Source organism: Mastigoproctus giganteus, chromosome 8 (genome assembly GCF_048544385.1).
Source record: "Mastigoproctus giganteus isolate SK-2022 chromosome 8, ASM4854438v1, whole genome shotgun sequence".
NCBI classification, from domain to species: domain Eukaryota; kingdom Metazoa; phylum Arthropoda; class Arachnida; order Uropygi; family Thelyphonidae; genus Mastigoproctus; species Mastigoproctus giganteus.
Genome location: NC_143582.1, coordinates 179,986,039 through 180,008,653, shown reverse-complemented (window position 1 = coordinate 180,008,653; position 22,615 = coordinate 179,986,039). Strand labels below are relative to the sequence as shown.

General features: G+C 36.9%; 1 protein-coding gene across 2 annotated transcripts in view; it reads left to right on the top strand.

Moving 5' to 3' along the window:
* The window catches only part of LOC150082042 (ubiquitin-like protein 3), a 269,809-nt gene that overhangs the window by 198,063 nt on the left and 49,131 nt on the right, over positions 1 to 22,615 (top strand). For both annotated transcript variants that reach the window (XM_090379931.1, XM_090379930.1), the window contains exon 2: positions 9,334 to 9,442. In XM_090379931.1, coding sequence (XP_090236057.1) covers positions 9,334 to 9,442 — 109 coding nt within the window. The remainder of the gene's footprint in view (positions 1 to 9,333; positions 9,443 to 22,615) is intronic.

Here is a 22,615-nt window from a genome sequence, read left to right as displayed (position 1 = left end):
TTTGCTTCCTTGTAATGCCGAACAACACAAGGTTGGGAATAGCCATGAGATAAAGACTCCATTGGAGAAGAGACAATCACCAAGTTGTCATCTAAGGTGCTTAAAGGTACCCCTCACTTTGACCGTATACTTAGAAGTGTTGTTTGTCAGAAAAAGATCAAGCTTGTTAACAAGGCTGTATGGTTAGGATTGTCCGCTATTCTTGTAGATAAATGAACAATCTGTGCAAGGTCATTAGTAATTGCAAAAGCCTCAGTGTCTCGACCATCTGGGTCGATGTGACTAGAAAATGGAAGCCAGCTGGAGTAGTGAACCAATGAATATCACCAAGGAAATTTACCTCACTGTTAGGAAAGTTGCAAAGAGAGGAAGTCAAAGAGCTCCAAGTGATTAGTGGAGTTGGGAGAATGGTAAAGACAACAGATGAATTTGACACAATGAGGTAGAGAAATTTTAAGCCAGAGAAGATCGAAAAGAGCAGATTCCAAATTACCAAGTCTCTGATAGGGAATATCGGAACGGACATATGCAGAAGTACCACCTTTGAGGCAAAAGGAATCATACAGCTAATAATTGGGGCAATTGAGATGAGCAGTAGATGAATCCACCAATAACTGAGATTTTGTCAGAAAAAATACATGTGGTTTGGCAGACTGCAAGTGGAAATGGACATCGTTGAGATTAGAATTGAGACCACCTATATTTATGAAATGAACTAGGAAGTGTTTAAGAGGTTTAGATCTTTTCGTAGATAAGCTTACTCTATTAGTTTGACAATTCATGGTGCATTCAATAATAAAAAAAAGTGGAGGGACATGCTGTATGAAGTAATGAAATTTTTGGATATGGCATACACATGGTAAAAATATACCCAGATCCTTGACATAACGTGGCTTCGACAATGCCCTTGCATCCAAACTACTCGGACTTCCCACCATCACTATCTGGCAGAGTAGAGGTAGCAAGATTATACACTAGCTGATCTGGAAGCCTCCTAAAGAGTTACCAATAGGTCTGGTCCTGTGTACTAACTGGCGGCCGGCCTGCAAACACTGTTTTTAAGCTGTACTCTCGAAATGTATGGAAGATTGGTAATGTCCATCATAACCTCAAAAGTCATCAGTCATTCTGCATGATGAAAGAGACAGAGAAGGGTTGACCAGAAATTCGCTCTGGCGACTAAACATGGGTTCCACCACTTCAAGCTTCCAATAAGCAAAGTGGTGGTATTGCACCGGTTGATGAGAGTCATCTGCCACCTAGTATTGCCTGGTAACACATAGGACGTGGCATTACTCCATGTGGTGTAGGCACCACACTCCGACCCCTGCTTACATTGGTTCATGCTTGGGTTGTCACCCACAGTGTGCTTGTGCATGGGGATTATATCTAGGATTACTAACAGTCCCACCGTCTTGAAGGTGCAAGCATAGGAATTGGCTGTCACAGACCATCCGGACTTCGCCAGAATTGTGTCCGCTTGACTCGAGTGTCAGTCGAATATCAGTTCCATCAGCATTTTAGACTCCCAGGTAACAAGTACAGCTTGTCTGGAGTATCTGAATGTCTGTTACAACCGTGGGACACCACATCTCTGTTATCCCAACAATATCTGCCTTTAATGTTTTGACCAGCACCTCAAATTCATCAAATTGATTTACTAAACTCCTAGCATTGGTGTACATGCAAGTATTCATGCCTGTTCTTATTCTTAGGTACCCTAACATAGCCCATGTATTTACTTGTTCCATGATGACTCCCAGTAGTCTCTGAAATCCCTAGCACCTTGTTTTCCAGGCTGCTGCTCATTCCAATAGAAGCAGTGCAAGAATTACTTTCTCCTCTCCCAGCAGCTACTGTTAATCTATTAGTCCCTGTATCCTCCCAAACTACCAGTTTTCCAACCCACCTAACATTACCTCAATAGCATCAGCAAATATTCTTGCACCCTTTCTATTTAAGTGTATCCCATCCCTATAGAAATAGTCTCTCCTGTTAACAAGCACAGACCACGCTGAGAAAAATTCTACCCTATGAACCTTGCACAGTCTCTCCCGGGCCGAATTGATTAACAAAGCTCTCATCATATACTCCCTACTATTGTGTCTGGGCAGAATTGCAAACCCTTTCAAATTCAACCTAACTCGCGGCATTTTTTCAACATTGACCTGTACTTGTTAAGTGATTCCACTGTTCTCTTACTCTTAATATCATTGGTGTCAATGTGTACAACATATCACCTTTTGTGTCCTTAAAAAATTATATCTGCTGTACAACATGATCAGCTTTTGCCCCTGGCAGACATATCCTAGTCTTGTTCCACATATCCTTTTTGCACAATATATTCCCCGTTTCCCTTGACAATTGAGTCACCGACAACAACTAGTTGCTGTGGGACCAGCGCATTCTGCTTTGGGATTGCCACTGTGTTGCCTGATGTTCAAGTGCAAGCTCAAGCATTGATGTGGACAGCTGAAAGCTTGATAGGCCCCTCAATTTAAATCCTTCAAGGGCATCTACCCTGTTCTTCAAGCTCCCATAATGGCCCATAACAATGCTGGAGTTGGCGCCTAATTTCCTCACACTCCTTACATCGAGTACACGCACATTCCCTGTGGGATTTTTTCACGTCCCACTCCTGATAGTCCAGAAACATCAAACAAGCAGTACATTTCAAAAGGCTGCGATTCAAAGGACAACCATCTCCCCCCCCCAATTCTCCCCTGAGCCACAGCATTCCCACTACCGTTAGCCTTTTGCTTTGCTACTCTGGGCTGAGGAATGATTTTGATTCAATTTCAATACAATTAAAAATATAACAATAAACGTATATCTCAATGCAGTAATAACACTATATATATATATATTTCCGTATCGAGTTTTATCTCCTACCAAGTTACATTATATGAATTTCGTATCTCCTATCAAGTTTAAGTTATAATATTGTTTGTAAAATCTAAGTTGTTATATGTGTTAAATTAAAACGTTACATTTTTAAAATCTAAGTAGTTATAATAGATAATAAATTTAACTATCTATTGCCACCCATGTGGTTCAAACTCTCTCGCTAGCTATCTATGCCAAATACCATACTGAGGTAGTGGAGAATGAAAAATACCTATGGTAATTGTACAGTTTGACATGAAGTTTTCTGAGCATTGCAAAACAGGCTGCTAAAGCAGCTCATGGGGTTCTGTTAATGATACGCAGGAATTTTTCAGCAGGGATAAGGAGGTGATTATTCCATTGTTACAAGACAGTTGGTTAGGCCATACCTTGAATACTGTATATATATGGGGTTGAAAGTCTTATTTTAGGAAAGATGTAGATCTGTTGGAATGGGTGTAGAGAAGAGCAACAAGCTTAGTTAGGGAAGGCTCTAACCAAGAAAGATTTCAGTTCTGAAAATTACAGCATCAGGAAATTAGTCACCTGGGAGGAAACCTGATTGAAGTGATTAAAGCTTTAAATAGATTGTTTAAACTAAATGCTGATGGCATCCTTTCTCCTTTTCAGACACCACACATAAGGGGACATAAATTTAAATTGAAAAAGGATGGCAGCAGGATAGATATGCAAAAATTTGCTTTCAATGAGAATAATTAATTGTTTAAACAAACTTTCATCTGATGTATAAATTTAACCCTTAAGAAGATATGAAAAATTTCTAATAAACCAATGTAACCAATAAAAGATTAAAGAAATGGACCAATTATTAGAAGGAATGGGCAAAAAGGATGTTTCTTTAAGGTTAAATGATTAGCCTTTACTCCTCAACATTCAGTAGTGCATATACCTTCATGGGGGCCCAAGGCAAAATGGAATTTGGGGCCCCCATCTAAAGAAAAAACAAATAAAGAATGTTTTCAATTTCTTTTTATTTTGACAACAAAACAAACAAATTATATGATATAAGATCCAAAATTTCATCAAACTCGGTAAAACCATTTTTGAAAAAACTTAATTTTCAATTTAATCTTCAAGTAAAGTTCATTGACCTTGGCAAGTAGAAAGTTCAGTTTCTGATAAAAATCACTTAAAAAGTATTAGTAAAAATAGCAATGAGTTTTTGAAACAGTGATTTTGGGGCCTCGCTTCTGATCGAGGCCGTAGGCAGATGTCTTTATTCTCTATAGAATAATGTGCTACTGCTTATGGTAGCAGACCCAGCATTAATGGTATTTTTACCTACAAACACGGTGATCTACTGCAAAATTAATACTTAAGTGTCCGTAGATTTATCATTTGTAACTTGCTGCCATTGTTGTATGATACAACGTTATATCCTGAACTATATAGCATTAGCTTAGTATAGTATATAATATTATCAATTAATCAATAAAATTTACTAATCTTGTTGAACTTCACTGTCAATTAGATTGTACTTTTTAACTAAATACATATAACGACTTAGATTTTACTAACATAACTTAATTAATTAATACATAACTTGATACAGAAGTTATATAAAGAAACTCGAAGATAATACTTGATACTAAAAAATATATATAGATATATAGTGATATATACAAGTTTAGGGTTATAATTTTGTACTGAAATTGAAATTTTATTGAAATTGAATCGAAATGATGACTCAGAGCAGAGCAGCAAAGCAAAAAGCTGAAGATAAATGGAGTGCTCTGACTCAGGGGAGAACTGAGGGGGGGAGGGGACAGTGGCCTTCTGAATCACATCCTTTTAAAATGCACTACTTGCTTGATGTTTGTGGAGCAATCAGGTACGGGACATGATATTGCCAAGGGGGATGACTTTGTGTGTGTGTGTGTGTGTGTGTGTGTGTGTGTGTGTGTGTGTGTGTGTGTGTGTGTGTGGGCGCGCGCGCGCGATGTAAGGAGTGTGAGGAAATGAGGCAAAAACTCAGCATTGTTATGATCCCATATGAGAGCTTGAAGGACAGAGTGTATGCCCTCGAAGGATCTAAATTGAGGGGCCCCATCAAGCTCTCGGCTGCCCACATCAACACCAGAGCTTGCACTTGATCATCACGCAAAACAGTGGCAACCCCCAAGCCAGAATGTGCTAGTCCCACAGGAACTAGTAGTTGTTGGTGACTCTATTATCAGGGAAACGGGGAACATGCTATATAAAAAGGATAGGTGGAACATGACCAGGCTATGTCTGCCATGGGCAAAGGTTGATGACACTGTAGAGCAGATATCATCTTTTAAGGGCACAAAAGTGATATTGTTGTACACATTGGCACTAATGATATTAAGAGTTGGAGACCGGCAGAATTGCTTAACAAGTACAGGTCACTGTTGAAAAAAAGCCAAGAATTAGGGTTGAATTTGAAAGTGTCTGTAATTCTGACAGACACGATTGGAGGGAGTATATGATGAGAGCCTTGTCGATCAGTTCGGCCGTGGAAAGATTGTGCAAGGCTCAAGGGGTAGAATTTTTTTCAGCCTGGTCTGTACTTGTTAACAGAAGAAACTGCTTCTACAGGGATGGGTACCCTGTCTATTTAAGTGTGTCCCATTCCTGTAGAAGCAGTCTATCCTTAACAGCAGTCTCTCCTGTTTTTCTCTATAGAATAACGTGCCACTACTTAGGTAGCAGACCCAGCTTTAATGGTATTTTTGCTTACAAATGTGGTAATCTACTGCAAAATTAATACTTAAGTGTCCGTAGATTTACCATTCGTAACTTGCTGGGGGTTTAAAGAATATTTGCAAGAATATTTGCTGATGCTATCGAGGCAGTGTTAGGTTGGTCGGAAAACTGCTAGCTTGGGGGGATACAAGGGCTAATCGATTAACAGTAGCCACTGGCAGAGCTGAAAGTGATTCTTGCACTGCTTCTATTGGAATGAGCAGAAGCCTGGAAAACAAAAGGCAGGGTATTTCAGAGATTGCTGGGAGTCATTGTGGTACAAGTAAACGTAGGGTTGTGTTAGGGTAGCTCAGAATAGGAACAGGTGCACGTATACTTGCATGTACACCAATGCTAGGATTTTGGTAAATAAATTTGATGAATTTGAGGTATTGCTCAAAACATCAAAGGCAGATATTGTTGGGATATCAAAGACGTGGTGTCACACAGATATAAGGAATGCAGAACTGGAATTTGAGGAGTAAAATGTGTACAGGAAGGATAGACAGGAAAAGAAGGGAGGAAGGGTTATGCTATTAGTCAAGAAACACATAAAATCCAAGGAAGTGAAGCCAGTCGACATCGCTGGACAGTGCATTGTTGAGTCAGTTTGGTGTGAGATAAGCATTAGGAGATCAAAATTGAGAGTTGGAGTGTGTTATAGGCCTAATAACTCTGATGAGTATAATAAGAAACTGTACAGGGAAATAGAGTGGGCCAGTAAATCAGAGAGTCTTATAATGGGGGATTTTAATTTCCCAGATATTGACTGGAATTTGTGAGTTGGTCACTCACATACTAGCAAGGCTTTTGTAGATTTATTGCATGTTTGGGAGGCAACTAGAGGGAGTAATACTCTTGATCTGATTATCAGTAGTGATTCTTCATGCATTATGAATCTGCAGATAAAGGAACCACTAGGTGGCAGTGATCACAGTGTACTGAAGTGGGATTTACTCAAAGAGGTAACTACATCAGAGGTTTTTTTTCTTTCGTAAAGGCGACTACGATAGTTTGAGACAGTATTTAAATTCTATACGGTGGAACCAGCTGATGATGTTACCAACAGCAAATTCAAAATGGGAAGCATTCAAAGAATTTATGTTGGAAGCTACTAGGCTTTACATACCAACTAAGAAATATTTTTCAAGGTTTAGGCCTAAATGGATGTCAGAAGAACTAATGAGACATATGGCAGAGAAGAAAAATGCATGGCATACGTATAAATTAATGGGTGACATGGAAGCCTATGATAGATATAAGCTGGTCTGTAACCAAGTCACGTAGGAGATTAGGCAGGCAAAGGCCGATTATGAAAAATCCTTGGAAAAGGATTCAAAGAAAAACAACAAAGAGTTCTTTACCTATGTAAACTCCAGAAGGAAAGGGATGAATCAGATTGGTCCACTGGATACTGATCGTTCAACTGTTGATGATCCTGCTCAGGTGGCTAACAGGGAGTTATTCAGGGACGGGAATGCCAGAGGTGAGTTAAACTCTGGCAGTGAGCTAGATGATTTTGTAATAACTGAGAGGAAAGTGGAGGAGAAATTGTTGAAGATAAACATAAAAAAGGCACCCAGAGGGGATGGGATCTATCATTATATTAAAGAAGGCAGCAAAGGAAGTAAGCAAACCCTTAGCCATAATTATGAGAGTGTCTTTGGACTCAGGGGAGGTACCCATGGACTGGAGATGTGCAAATGTGACCCCAATTCACAAAGGAGGATCAAAGTGCGACACAACTAATTATACACCTATTAGTTTAACTTCTGTTCCAGGAAAATTAATGGAGGCACTGGTTAAAGAAGCACTGCAGGATCATCGAGACAAGACTTCAGTTATAGCTCGGACACAGCTAAGGAAAAGTCTTGCCTGATCAATTTGATTGAATACTATGATGTGGTCACAAAGGAACTGGATGCAGGGAATAAAGTTGATATCGTATATTTGTATCTTAGAAAGGCTTTTGATACTGTTGCACATGGAAGACTGCTGCACAAATTGGAGCAGTGTGGCATTGGAGGCAAATTGCTGCTATGGGTAAAGAGATGGTTGAGTGGAAAAAGATAGTGGTAATCAATGGGCACTGCTATCATGGACTAATGTTATTAGTGGAGTCCCTCAGGGTTCAGTGTTGGGTCTATTGTTGTTTTCTGTATTTATAAATGATACTGATGATGGTATATCAGGCTTAATGACCAAGTTTTCAGACGATACAAAGGTTGGTAGGGTTATTAAAGACACTAATGACAGTACACTGCTGCAACAGGATCTAGAAAATTTGAGCAGATGGGCTGAAAGGTGGCAAATGAAGTTTAACATTGACAAATGAAAAGTACTACATATGGGAAGTAGTAACCCCAGAGTGACGTATCAACTCTGTGGTACTACACTGACAGTGGTAGAGAAAGAAAAGGACCTGGAGTAATTGTTCAGGCAGATATGAAGTTTTCTGTGCAGTGCAGACAGTCGGCACGAGTAGCTCATAGTGCCTTGTCAATGATATATAGGAATTTTTCTAACAGGGATAAGGAGGTGATTATCCCCTTGTATAAGGCAATGGTCAGGCCACACCTTGAGTACTGTATACAGTTCTGGAGGCCTTATTTTAAGAAGGATGTAAAGCCGTTAGAACGAGTACAGAGAAAGGCAACAAGATTATTGAATGGAACAAAGGGTTGCTCTTATGAAGGAAGGCTTAAATTTTGCAAATTACAGTTTCTGGAGACTAGGCACCTGTGGGGTGATCTGATAGAGGTGTAAAAGCCTTGAATGGTTTGAGCATGCTCAATGCTGATGGGATTCTTCCTGTTGCTCAGAATAATCATCTGAGAGGACATAAATTCAAATTGAGGAAGGATAGATGTGTGGAAGTTTGCCTTTAGCCAGCGTGTAGTTGGTTGGTGGAACAGACTTCCATCCCTTGTTGTGGAAGTTGATAGCCTAAATAAATTTAAGGCTGAGCTGGACTGGTATTTGTAACGAATGGAGGGGAGAAATGGGAGCAGTTTTTTTTTTTGTTTTTTTTGGCTGATGCTGCATAAGCTTGCTTTCTTGCATCATATGCCTCTAGTAATGCTAATGCTAATGTCATGAGTATTTAGTTTCCAGAAAATGTGTTATGTTAGAACCAGAAAAACCAATAAATGCTAAGAACCAGGAAACCAAGAAACTCTTTTGAGTTCTCTGTCACTTATTATCAATCACTCTTATTAGCAATCACTGTCACTTATTATCAATCTTGCTCACAAAGACAATAGCACTGAAACTGAAGAGAAAGTTGAATTTCTGTTCTTAATGAAGGATCGTCAAGGTTCTGAATATTAGTAGGGGTTATAATTGTATTATTGTATTAGCAAGTGAAAATTGTCTTTAAATTTGCATTTGATTTGAAACAGGTTTTTAAAAGGTTTGCTGATGCTGTGTACTGCATATGTAATTTGTTAAAAGGATATGTACTGCAATCATCCCAGGAACATGTTCCTTGCAAATATGGAAAGTGGGTTTATTAATTTTTCCATTCTTGAGACTAATGCTTAGATGTAGCTACTTCCAATCTTCTGTGTTAACACTGTCTTGGTTATTTTCAAAGAACTGCTCTTTGTATTATCTTGTTGGTTTATGTTATATACCATTGTAATATGCTGATTTTAAATTTTTATTGAATGTAAATGCCATAAGTTATAGTAAAAATATAATTGTGATTTTTTCCCCCAGATCAATCTTCGTCTAATCTTAGTCAGTGGCAAAACTAAGGAGTTTTTATTTAGTCCAAATGAATCAGCAGGTGATATTGCCCAGCATGTATTTGATAACTGGCCTGAAGGTAAATATCCAATTTATGTAGAATATGCTACAGAAAAATCATTATATAACATTATTGTAGTTGTTATGTTCTTAAGATAATTATCATAATTTTTAGTAATAGTTGTCTGTGAACAACTGCAGCGGTAACATGCTGCAAATGCTATTGGTAGTGAACTCCACCATGACCAGTCCGCCCTTAGACACTAATTTTGAAATCAGCATAGCAAACTTAGAAAAGGAAACATATTAGAACAGAAACCAAATTTTATAGTTTAAATTTGTAGGCTTGTGCAAGCTGCCTTTTATATAATATATGTATGTAATGTTGAAATTAAAATAATGTTTTAGAAATCATTTATGAAATGCATAAGGCTTGTTGAGATAGTGTTTTTTCTTCTGTGGCTCACTCATATAGTACCTGAAAAATTTGTAAAATAAAATTCAACAAAACAGAATAAAAGGAATAAAAATATGTAAAGCAAGATTTTTGTTTTTCTATTGGGGCTCCATCTTGTCAGGGAACACGTCTTAGTGAATAAACGATAAAGGATGTAGCATTTCAATAACACCCAAACTTGGCCATTGTTGAGGTCGATGATCTGTTGCCTTATGCTGTGAAAATTTCAGTTGTAAAGTACCAGGTAGTGCCCCCTTTTGGATGCCCCAGACAGAATGAAGTAAATCTCAGACAGAACTGTTATGTAAAAAATAATAAAAATAAATAACCTGTAATAAACAACTAAGACCTATAAACAAGCTTGGATAGAAAATTGGAAGTGGAAGTAATCCTTAAGTTAAAAAATAAATAAATAAAAAAAAATAATGAAAATAAAAAACATTATGAGAAAAGAAAAGAAAACCTGTAATAGAGACATGTGCAACCCTGCTACTCCTTTTTAATGGCACCTTAGAAAAGGTGACTAGATTTTCTGAACAAGAAAATGGGACACCTCATTACATCCACATATAATGTGCCCACATTATATTAATTCTTAATTGAATTCTCTTATAATGCAGCTACATTATTTGTTTAATGGTTGGATCAATAAACATTTGTTATTGTTACTTAAATACAGACATGTTAACCTGACAGTAGTATTGCTTCCTTTTGTGACATGAGTGAACCTGACAGGCTCCATATTTTAACTTTAATATTATTAAAAAGTATCGAGCTTTTTGAATTGTGTTTGGACTGATGCTAGACCATTTACCAGTAGATTGAAATGCTTAGATTTTTATTTTTTTATTTATTTTTAATAAGAATCGTAAATTTTGCAAATGTCCACTAAATTTTTGTCCACTAGAATACTAAAAGTATCAAACATGATATTTTTAGTGGCTAAAGCTTTTTAAATTGAAACTAAGCACTTAATTTTAATGAAATAAAAGTTTATTAATTTTGCTTAAATTTTCAGAAAAATTTTTGTATAAGTGTGTGTGTGTGTGTGTGTGTGTGTGTGTGTGTGTGTGTGTGTGTGTGTGTGTGTGTGTGTGTGTGTGTGTGTGTGTGTGAAGTATTTTAAACATGAAATGATTCATTTCTTTTCACTAAATGAAAATTCCCTGGCATTAGCTGATTTTCTGTTCATGGCCACAAACTTTACTGGCATTTTTCTTATTTTCCATGAGAATAACCACACAGGCAAGCAGTGAACTGTGAACATGCTTTTGGGAACACTGCTTTTCAAATGGTGAAAAGCAGTGTTCCCTACACAATTAAATAGATTTGCCCAGACACAATAGAGTAATGTAAATGATAATTGCATCGCCTCACAGGCCCAGTCAGCTTAGACAAAGTGAAAAACAATATAAATGGGAAAAAAAGCAGCACATACAAGACTAAAAATACTATTAAGAAAGTACAAAAAGTAACAACTGCTAATCTACAATCAAACGAGTCATTGTGATTAAATATTTTCCACTTGTCCTCTCAGGTGGACAAAAGTAACATCAGGTTATGACAAAGAGACTGAAGACTGATTATACCATTCATTATAATGTGATCACATTATGAGAGAGAGAGAGAGAGCGAACTTTATTTTTATAATGTTTATTTCCAAGTTTTTACTAACTGCCATATTCTGAATATTCATTGTTACAACTTGTGCACCTTTTAACCTTTGAAAAGTAAAAAAATGAGTATAAAATAGATAAACTATCAAAAAAGCACAGCTGTAACAAACTTATAAATTTATTTTAACTTTATGGTGAAGACTTTCAAAGAAGCTAAAGAAGGACCTTCTAAACAGTACGACAAAAATTTTAATTTTTGAAATTTTTATTCACAATAAAATAATACAAATATTGGGAATAAAAAATAATAACTATAAAAATAAACTTATAATGGCAAAAAACATTTTATATTATTTTGTAATCAAAAATTGATTCATATAAACAAAATAAGTATTTGACAGAATAAACTGAAGATGAGTAGATGCTATTACAGTTCCAGCAAAGAATAATGCAAAATAAAAGTTTTATGGCATGCTTCTTTTTGCACTTCCCTTAGCACTTGTCCATCTTCTTTAAAAAATTGTTTACTTCGTCCTTAAATTTATTCAAACTACCCACTTCCACAATGCCAGACAAATATTTGTTGCACCAATAAGCTACCTGCCTGCTGAAACAAAATCTTCTGCACACATAATCTTACAACCATCCTTCCTCAGTTTAAATGGCTAGTTTCCAGACACTGCAATTTGCAGAATTGAAATCGTTCTTGGTTGTTTTTCTTCTCTGCACCCATTCCAGCAGATTTACATCCTTCATAAAATGAGGATTCTAGATCTTTATGCAACACTCAAGATATGCAGTCTTACCATTGCCTTATACAGAAATAATTACCTCCTTATCTGTGCTCGCAAAATTCCTGGATATTATTAATAAAACCCTGTGAGCTCTCCCAGTATCCCATCTGCACTGCTTAGAGAACTTCTTGTTTAACTGCACAATTACCCCTAGATATTTTTCATTTTGCACTATCCCGATTGTGGTAACACATTTAGTATGTTATTCTGGGATTGCTATTACCCAAATGCAGTACTTTGCAGTTGTCAATGTTAAACCTCAGTTATCACTTCTCAAACGATCTGCCTAATATTTCGAGATCTTGTTGCAGTAGCATACCTGATTACTTTCATTAGTCACTCTGCCAATTTTTGTATCATACTAAACTCAAGCTTTAAGCCTAATATATCTTCATCAGTATTCTTAATACATAACGAAAACAACATTCAACCAAGAAAAGCAGTACCTGTTGATAACTCTCCTTGTATTCTCCCACTCAATCATCCATAACAGTAACATGCTTCTGATGTCACAATACTCCAGTGTGGAACAGTATCAAAAGCTTTTCTGAACTCTAAATATGTGACATCAGATTTATTTTCTACATTCAGTTATTTTGTTACTGTGTCATAGTATCCATTCAGATTGGTCAGTCCCTTAACCAGCACATACTCTGACTCCTGTATAACTACATTCCTCTCTAAGTGGTCCTGCATTAGTGTTAGTAGTGGCAAAGGATGCAATAAAACAAGCTTACAGCATTTAACCTCAGGGGCTCACATCTGGTGAGTATGGGCTTGGCACACCCAGGGTCCTGAGCTGGATATCATCGTTCTTCTCTTCCTTGGTGATTCCCTTTTATCTCTCTCTCTCTCTCTCTCTCTCTCTCTCTCTCTCTCTCTCTCTCTCGGGGTAGTTCAGAATTTTTTTTGACTGGTGCAGCATAAGCCTCAGGCTTCCTTGCATCATATGGCTAATAATAATAATAATAATAATTAGCCATTTTCAGTCTACTGCAGGTTGAAGGCCTCTCCAGCAACTTTCTAGTTCCTTCTATTTTGTGCAATGGTCATCCATTTATTACCCACAAACTCATGAATTTCATCTATCCATCTCCACCGTTGTCTTCCAGGTTTTCTTCTAGCCCCTCTTGGGTACCATTCTGTTATTTTCTTAGTCCATCTGTCATCATGTCTTCGAGCTATGTGTCTTGCCCAAGACCATTTTAGTTCTTTAGTTTTGATAAGAATGTCCTTTACTTGAGTTTTCTGCCTAATATTTTTGTTTCTCTTATCTAATAGTCTGATTCATAATATAACTTCTTCCATTCTTCGCTGTGCAGTTCTCAGTTTCTCTTCCATTCTTTTGGTGAATGCCCAAGTTTCGCTTCCATAAGTCATGGTGGGGAGTATACATTATTTTACATTTCAGACAAATTGGGATATTGCTCCTCACTATATTTCCTGAATGCTATCCATCCAAAATTTATTCTTCTCTTGACTTCCAGCCATTTATCATTATTACAGCTAATAACTTGTTCCAGATAAGTATATGAGTTGACCTTTTCAATTACTGCTCCTTCAATCATTATGTCCCTTTCTGTGGCATACTTGTTCATCATTACTTTTGTTTTAGCCATATTCATCTTTAGTCCAAAATCCTTACTAACTGTGCATAACTGATTAAGATTTTCCTCTAATTCTTTGGGACTGTGGCTTATGACCACAATGTCATCTGCTCAAACTTGTTGGTAAGTTCCAGTACATACTGCTTTTTCTTCTCTTCTGTTATCTCAAATACCTTCGTGTTATTTACTCTAGTCAGTTTTTTCCTTTCTTTTCTTACATCTATATCAAGTGTGCATCTTACCATTTTGTGATCACTTCCAACATTTACCTTTGTTCAGGATGGTAACATTCACGATATATCTTCTGTTAGTGAGGATGAAGTCAATTTCATTAGTTGTTAATCCATTTGGACTCTTCCATGTCCACTTTCCGTTCACCCTTTTCTTGAAAAAAGTGTTTATTTCTGACAATCCTTGAGATTCTGCAAATTCCACAAGTCTTTCACCAATTCCAAAATTTCCTATAGTTCCCCTTTCTGCACTGTTTTGTCTCCTTCTAACCTTAGCATTGAAGTCCCCCATAATGATAGTGTAGTGGGTTTTCTGTTCATCTAGAAGTCTCTCAATTTCGGTGTACATTTCTTCAACCTCTTCATCATCATGGCTCGATGTTGGTGCATAAATCATTATAACCTTTAGCTTGTACCTCTTAGAAATCCTGAGTAGTAGTTTTGACACCCTTGGAGATGTACAGTTGAATTCCAAAATGTTGTTTTTTTATATCTTTATGGACCAGAAAGCCAACTCCACCTTCATTCCTTTAACTGTTTCCATTGGTGTATAGCAGATTTCCACTTGACAAACTTGTAAGTGATTCATTTCTTCTTCTTATTTCAGCCAAACCGATGATATTCCCATTCACATTTTCTAATTCCTTTTCCCGCTCTAATATCCCGTCTTCACCGATGAGCGATCTTATGTTGTAACAGGTCAAGTTCAGTTTCCATGCATGGCAGCCTGGTCATACCCAGAGATTCTTAGCACCCTCTGCTTCCATTCTGATCCTCTTGCTGCCGTAAGAGGGGGAGTAAAAGCCGCTTAGGACTGAGGGCCATTTGTTTCGTCATGCTGTCATGTGCTGGGAGGGTTTGGTCTTTTCCTCTTCACGCTGACCAGGCGTCTTGAAGGAAACTACTCTACACGTTCGTTGCCGCCTAAGTGATGTAACAGGGCTTACCATCGAGAAGGTGTGCATGAGTGGATTTTAGAGAGGCAGGCCAACCGGACTTCTCCTAAATGTTCTGTAATAGAAAGATATTGGATTCATCAGTGTTTTAGACTGAGTGTCTGATAACACACAGAATACCTGTTCCCCTCTAAGCCCCTTAGCCATATCAAACTCTACCCTTAAATATCAATGCTAGCCACTTCTTCAACTACAGATGGAAGTTTGTTCTAACAATCAACTACCTGCTCGCTACACGTGCCCAGTTCATTAATTTCATTAATTTTGTTTAGTGTACATCTTTTCATTAAATAAACCATTTGACAAGTTTAGGGTCCAAATTAATTAATAAATGTTGATGGGGAATAAAATAATCAACATTTATGCCCCATCATATGTATAGTCTTAGCAAGAGGAAGAATAACATCAGCATTGAGCTTGCTCAATCCATTTAAAGCCGTAAACCCACCAATCAGATCAATTCACAGGTGTCCAGTCTCCAGATGCTGCTAGTTACAGAACTGAAGCTTTCTTGGTAAGAGTATTCTGTTGTTCCCTTCACTAATCTTGTTGTCCTTCACTGCATCCATTCCAGCAGATCCACATCCTTCCTAAAATGAGGCATCCAGACCTGTATGCACTATTCAAGATAGAGCCTATCATTGCCTTATACAATGGGATAATCACCTCCTTATCAATGCTAGCAAAATTTCTGATACCATTGTCAAAACCCTATCAGCTGCCCTAGCTGCTTGTGTACACAGCTCAGAGAACTTCATATTTGGTACATTAATCTGTAATTTCTGCTACCATATGAAGTACCTTGCATTTGTCAATGTTAAACATTCAGTTGCTGCTTTTCAGCACATCTGCTTAATTTTTCTAGATCTTGTTGTAGTAGCATACCTTGGTTACTATCATTAATCACTCTGCCAACATTTGTATCATCTGTAAACGTAGACATTAAGCTGGATATAGCTTCATCAGTGTCATTAATAAATACAGAAAACAACAATGGGCCTAGCACTGAACCCTGTGGGACTAGACTAACAACATTAGTCCATGAAGGGCAGTTACTCAGCCTTCTTCAACTCAATCATTCCTTTATTCATTGGCATAACTTGCCCTTAATGCCACACTGCTCCAATTTTTACAATAGTTTTTTTTTTTATGTGCAACAGTATCAAAAGCTTTCCTGAAATCCAAGTATATATCAAAATTATTTTTTGCATCCAGTTCCTTTGTTACTGCATTACAGTACACAATAAAATGGTCAAACAAGATCAATCCTTAAAAATTGCATGAGGTTACTGAAGTATTAACTGTATTGTCCAGATGGTTTTGCATTCAACCAATGACTCCATTATTTTCCTTGGAACAGAAGTTAAGCTAATATGCTTGTAATTACCCATGTCACCCTTTCTTTCCCCTTTGTGAATTGTGGATATATTTGCATATCTTCAGTCTGCAGAGTCCTCCCCTGAATCCAAAGTTGCTCTCATAATTATGGCTAAGGGTTTGCTAACATCTTTTACTGCTTCCCTTAATATAAGGTCCCATATATCCCAGGTGCCTTTTTATGTTTATCTTCAACAAAGATAAACATAAAAGTATATGATATTAAAGATATCATATACTTTTATGTATGTGAGACTTTTCTCTCAGTTTTCACAAAATCATTTAGATCCCTGTTAGACTCAACTTCTGTGACTGCTTCCCAAAGGAATTCCTCATGTGTGAATGTAGATTCAAAATATCTGTTCAGTTTGTCAGCAATCATCTGCAGTTAAACCATTGATATCAACAGTATCAATATGATTCATCCCTTTCCTTTCTTTCTAGTGTATATATAAGTAAAGGAGTCTTTGGTACTTTTCTTTGCATTCTTTATCAGATACTTCTTGTAATGTGCATTAGCTTGCCTAACCTCCTGTGTAACTTGATGGCAGGCTAGTTTATATATACAAAATAGCCTTTTGTTTCACCTGATAATTTATATGCATCCTATGCATTTTTCTTCACTGGCACAAGTCTCATTAGTTCATCTCACTTCCATTTAGGTGTAAGCCTTGAACAGTATTTCTTAGTTTGTATAAAAAGCCTAGTAGCTTCTATGATTGGCCCACTCTATAGAATTTAAAAATCTGAGATCAGTTTTTGTCTCCTTTACGAAAGCATCTTTAAGTAAATCCCACATCAATACACTGATCACTGCCACCTATTATTTGCAAATTCTTAATGCATGAAGGATCATTGCTGATAATCAGATCAAGAATATTGCTTTCTCTTGTTGCCTGTCTAACATGCTGCTCTAGAAAACAGTCATCTAATAAATTCGCATGAGTTACTTTAATCAGTGACTCCATTATTTCTCTGTAACAAAAGTCAAACTTACAGGTCTGTAGTAGAAATGATGTGTGTGCATTATCCATGCATAAGTAAACTCCTTCATACTCTTAGGCATTTAGCTAAGAAACATCTTTTAGATTACTTCACACTTTGATCACTTTTTGTGAATTAGGGAAGCGTGCACACATCTTCAGTCCATAGGTACCTCCGCTAAATCCAAGAATGCTCTCCTAATTATGGCCAAAGGTTTGCTTACCTCCTTTCTTGCCTCTATTAATATTACTGACTAGATTTCATCAGCCCAGGCATCATATTTACTTTTAGCTTCAACAGTTTCTCTTCCACTTTCTTCTCAGTTATCAGAAAATCATTTAGCTCCCTATAATAATGTATATTTCTGACTTTCTTATCCCTAAAAAAATTCCTCCCATGTAAATGTAGATGCAAAATATCTATTCAGTTTGTCAGCCACTTGAACAGAATCATCAACAGTAGGGATATTAAATAACTTGAGTTTTTTAATAACTGATTAACCGACGCATTTTTTGGCTTATAGGAAGTAGTACAACAAAATGCCGCTGACAATTGCAATTTTTTTATTAATAGCATGAATTACATAAACAAATTGATAATATAAAAAAAAGTAAGTAAAAATATTTCTGCTTTTTTAATCACATTTATTGCTTATTAAATAATTATTACAATTAAAACAAACAGTATAAAGTCTGAAAATTTATTTTTTCAAAAAGTAAACAAGTGCATCTAAAATTACGGGATTAATTCTATTTCTAATCTTAGTTTGTACAGCGGAGCATGTAGGAAAAATTCGTTCTGTAGCAGTGGAAGTTGACTTTACTGTTAATAGAGCATTATGAAGATTTTCCAAAGTTTTTGTGCGTTGTCCCGTACTTTCAAAGAATTTCATTTCTTTCTGAATGTCATCAGTTTTTGAACAATTATTGGACTTAAAACAGCCGTCAGTAGTCGCCCTTAGTTCATCAACAAGTGACATATTTATGTCAGTGTTACTATTTGTTTTGGTACTATCCATCATAGTAACTTATTTTCAGAAAGGCTTGTATCTTTATTAGGAAATAGTCTCATAATTAATGTTTTTGCAAATGGATATAAAACTGACTTTTGAACGTAGCTTAGATCATCTTGATCTTGATTATTTTTAGGCATGTTTGTAAAAATTTCATTAGAGATATTAATTTTTTATTCCTGCATTCGAAAACTTTATTTTTTAATGTTTCTAACATTTTGATACTTAAATCATTGTCTATTTCTTCAAGTTTTGCAAACATGAATTTTAAAATACCTTTCACAATTATCATGCTGTCGTTTCTTTGCTAAGTTCCACTACACACCTAATTCTATTGGTTTTAAAATTTTTATTCATAATTCCATAGATTTGAAATCACTCTCGTAATAAACATGATTTTGTCCATATCATGTAGAGCTTTTTTAATACAATTTATAACAAAAATTAATCTTTCAAACATTGGAATTAATGAATTCCATCTAGTTTTCACGTCTAGAAGTAACGACAATTCTTTCCCCTTTTCTTCAACTATATATTTTTGAAGAATTGAATTTTTCACACTTGAATTTTTAAAAACTTTTATAAGTGCTCGAGAATGCATTACAAGTGTACTTAAATTTTCTGTTAACTCCAGTTCATTATTATTCTGATATGAAATATCTAAACTATTTTATAATTGTAAATCATCATCAGAATCAGATACATCATCAGTTTCATCTTCATTAACCTCTTTGTCAAGTGATTCCTTTTTCTTTTGATAAAAAAACGTCAAGAACAGCTAAGTGAATAGCGTGACTATAACATAACTGATTCCCAATTCCAGTTAACAAACCGTACTTTTACATTACCTTTGCACCGTCATGTGTAGATGCAACAGTGTCATTTTCAAATTCAATGCCGAATTCTTGAAATTTTCTTTAGTGTGAAGAGCGTTCCAACTACCTTTTATGTAAATCAGTCCCAAATTATAATTAATTTTTTCTGGGTGTAAAGTCACATTAAGATAATGCTTCATAGTGACGCTAGTCCATTCATCAACCATTATGGAAAATTTGATATTATTCTTAATTAACTTTATGAATTCTCATCTTTCTGTTCAAATTTTACCTCCTTACACAATGAAACAATTAACTTTCTTACTGTTCCTCGACTCTGTGGCATTTCATAGCCCCTTTTCACAATAAATTCGCGAACAGCTCTAGAATTAGTTATTGCACCGATTGAACAATTATCTTTCGCCGCACATTCACACAATAGTTCGCCTAAGAGTAGGAAACCAGCAGAATTACTTAACAAGTAGAGGTCACTGTTGAAAAAAAAGCCGTGAATTAGAGTTGAATTTGAAAGTGTCTGCAGTTCTGCACCAGACACGATAGGAGGGAGTATATGATGAGAGCCCTGTCGATCAATTCGGCCCTGGAAAGATTTTGCAAGGCTCAAGGGGTAGAATTTTTTTCAGCCTCGTCTGTATTGTTAACAGGAGAGACTGCTTCTACAGGGATTGGATACACTTAAATAGAAAGGGTGCAAGAATATTTGCTGATGCTATCGAGGCAGTGTCAGGTGGTTCGGAAAACTGCTAGCTTGGGGGGATACAAGGACTAAAAGATTAACAGTAGCCACTGGCAGAGGTGAAAGTGATTCTTGCACTGCTTCTATTGGAATGAGCAGCAGTCTGGAAAACAAGATGCAGGATATTTCAGAGACTGCTGGGAGTCATTGCTGTACAAGTAAACACATGGGTTGTGTTAGGGAAGCTAAGAATAGGAACAGGTGCATGTGTACTTGCATGTACACCAATGCTAAGAGTTTGGTAAATAAATTTGATGAATTTGAGGTCTTGTTCAAAACATCAAAGGCAGATATTGTTGGGATATCAGAGACGTGGTGTCACACAGATATAAGGAATGCAGAACTGGAATTTGGGGAGTACAATGTGTACAGAAAGGATAGACAGGATAGAAAGGGAGGAGGGATTATGCTATTAGTTAAGAAACACATAAAATCCAAAGAAGTGAAGCCAGTCGACATCGCTGGACAGTACAGTGTCGAGTCAGGTTGGTGTGACATAAGCATTGGGAGATCAAAATTGAGGGTAGGAGTGTGTTCTATAAGCCTAATCACTCTGATGAGTATAATAAGAAACTGTACAGGGAAATAGAGTGGGCCAGTAAATCAGAGAGTCTTATAATGAGGGATTTTAATTTCCCAGATATTGATATTGGTCACTCATACACTAGCAAGGCTTTTGTGGATTTATTGGATGATTGTCTTCTAATTTCCCAGATATTGATATTGGTCACTCATACACTAGCAAGGCTTTTGTGGATTTATTGGATGATTGTCTTCTACATCAGCAACTAGAGGGAGTAATACTCTTGATCTGATTATCAGTAGTGATTCTTCATGCATTAAGAATCTGCAGATAAAGGAACCACTAGGTGGCAGTGATCACAGTGTGCTGAAGTGGGATTTACTCAAAGAGGTAACTACCATCAGAGGTAAAGGGAAGAGGTAACTACATCAGAGGTAAAGGGAAGAGGTAACTACATCAGAGGTTTTTTTTTCTTTTGTAAAGGCGATTATGATAGTTTGAGACAGTATTTAAATTCTATACAGTGGGACCAACTGATGATGTTACCAACAGCAAATTCAAAATGGGAAGCATTCAAAGAACTTATCTGGGAAGCTACTAGGCTTTACATACCAACTAAGCAATATTGTTCAAGGTTTAGGCCTAAATGGATGTCAGATGAACTAATGAGACATATGACAGAGAATAAAAATGCATGGGATACATAGAAATTAATGGGTGACATGGAAGCCTATGACAGCTATAAGCTGGTCTGTAATCAAGTCACAAAGGAGATTAGGTAGGCAAAGGCAGATTATGAGAAATTCTTGGCAAAGGATGCAAAGAAAAACAGAAAAGATCTTTACCTCTGTAAACTCTAGAAGGAACGGGATGAATCAGATTGGTCCACTGGATATTGATGGTTCAGCAGTTGAGGATCCTGCTCACTAGCTAACAAACTAAACGAGTATTTTGCATCTACATTCACACATGAGGAGTTATTCAGGAAGGGGAATGCCAGAGGTGAAGTAAACCCTGGCAGTGAGCTAGATGATTTTGTAATAACTGAGAGGAAAGTGGAGGAGAAATTGTTGAGGATAAACATAAAAAAGGCAACCGGGGTGGATGGGATCTACCCAGTTATATTAAAGGAGGCAGCAAAGGAAGTAAGTGAACCCTTAGCCATAATTATGAGAGCTTCTTTGGACTCAGGGGAGGTACCCATAGACTGGAGATGTGCAAATGCGACCCCAATTCACAAAGGAGGATCAAAGGCTGACACAAGTAGTTATAGACCTGTGAGTTTAACTTATGTTCCAGGAAAATTAATGGAGGCGCTGGTTAAAGAAGCAGTGCAGGATCATCTAGACAAGACTTCCGTTATAGCTCGGACACAGCACGGTTTTGTTACGGGAAAGTCTTGCCTGACCAATTTGATTGAATACTATGATGCAGTCATAAAAGAACTGGATGCAGGGAATAACTTTGATATTATATATTTGTATCTTAGAAAGGCTTTTGATACTGTTTGCACATGGAAGACTGCTGCACAAATTGGAGCAGTGTGGCATTGGAGGCAAATTGCTGCTATGGATAAAGGGATGGTTGAGGGGAAGAAGACAGAGAGTGGTAATCAATGGACACTGATGTGTCCATTGATTACCACTCTCTAATCTAACGTGGACTAATGTTATTAGTGGAGTCCCTCAGGATTCAGTGTTGGGTCCATTGTTATTTTCTGTATTTATAAATGATATTGATGATGGTATATAAAGCTTAATGTCCAAGTTTGCAGACAATACAAAGGGCTGAGAAGTGGCAAATGAAGTTTAACATTGACAAATGTAAAGTACTATGTATGGGAAACAGTAACCCTAGAGCAACGTATCAACTCTGTGGTAATACACTAACAGTGGTAGAGAATTAAAAGGACTTGGGAGTAATTGTGCAGGCAGATATGAAGTTCTCTGAGCAGTGCCAACAGGCTGCAAGAGTAGCTCATGGTGTCTTGTCAATGATATACAGAAATTTTTCTAGCAGGGATAAGGAAGTGATTATTCCCTTGTATAAATCAATGGTCAGGCCACACCTTGAGTACTGTATCCACGTCTGGAGGCCTCATTTCAAGAAGGATGTAGAGCTGCT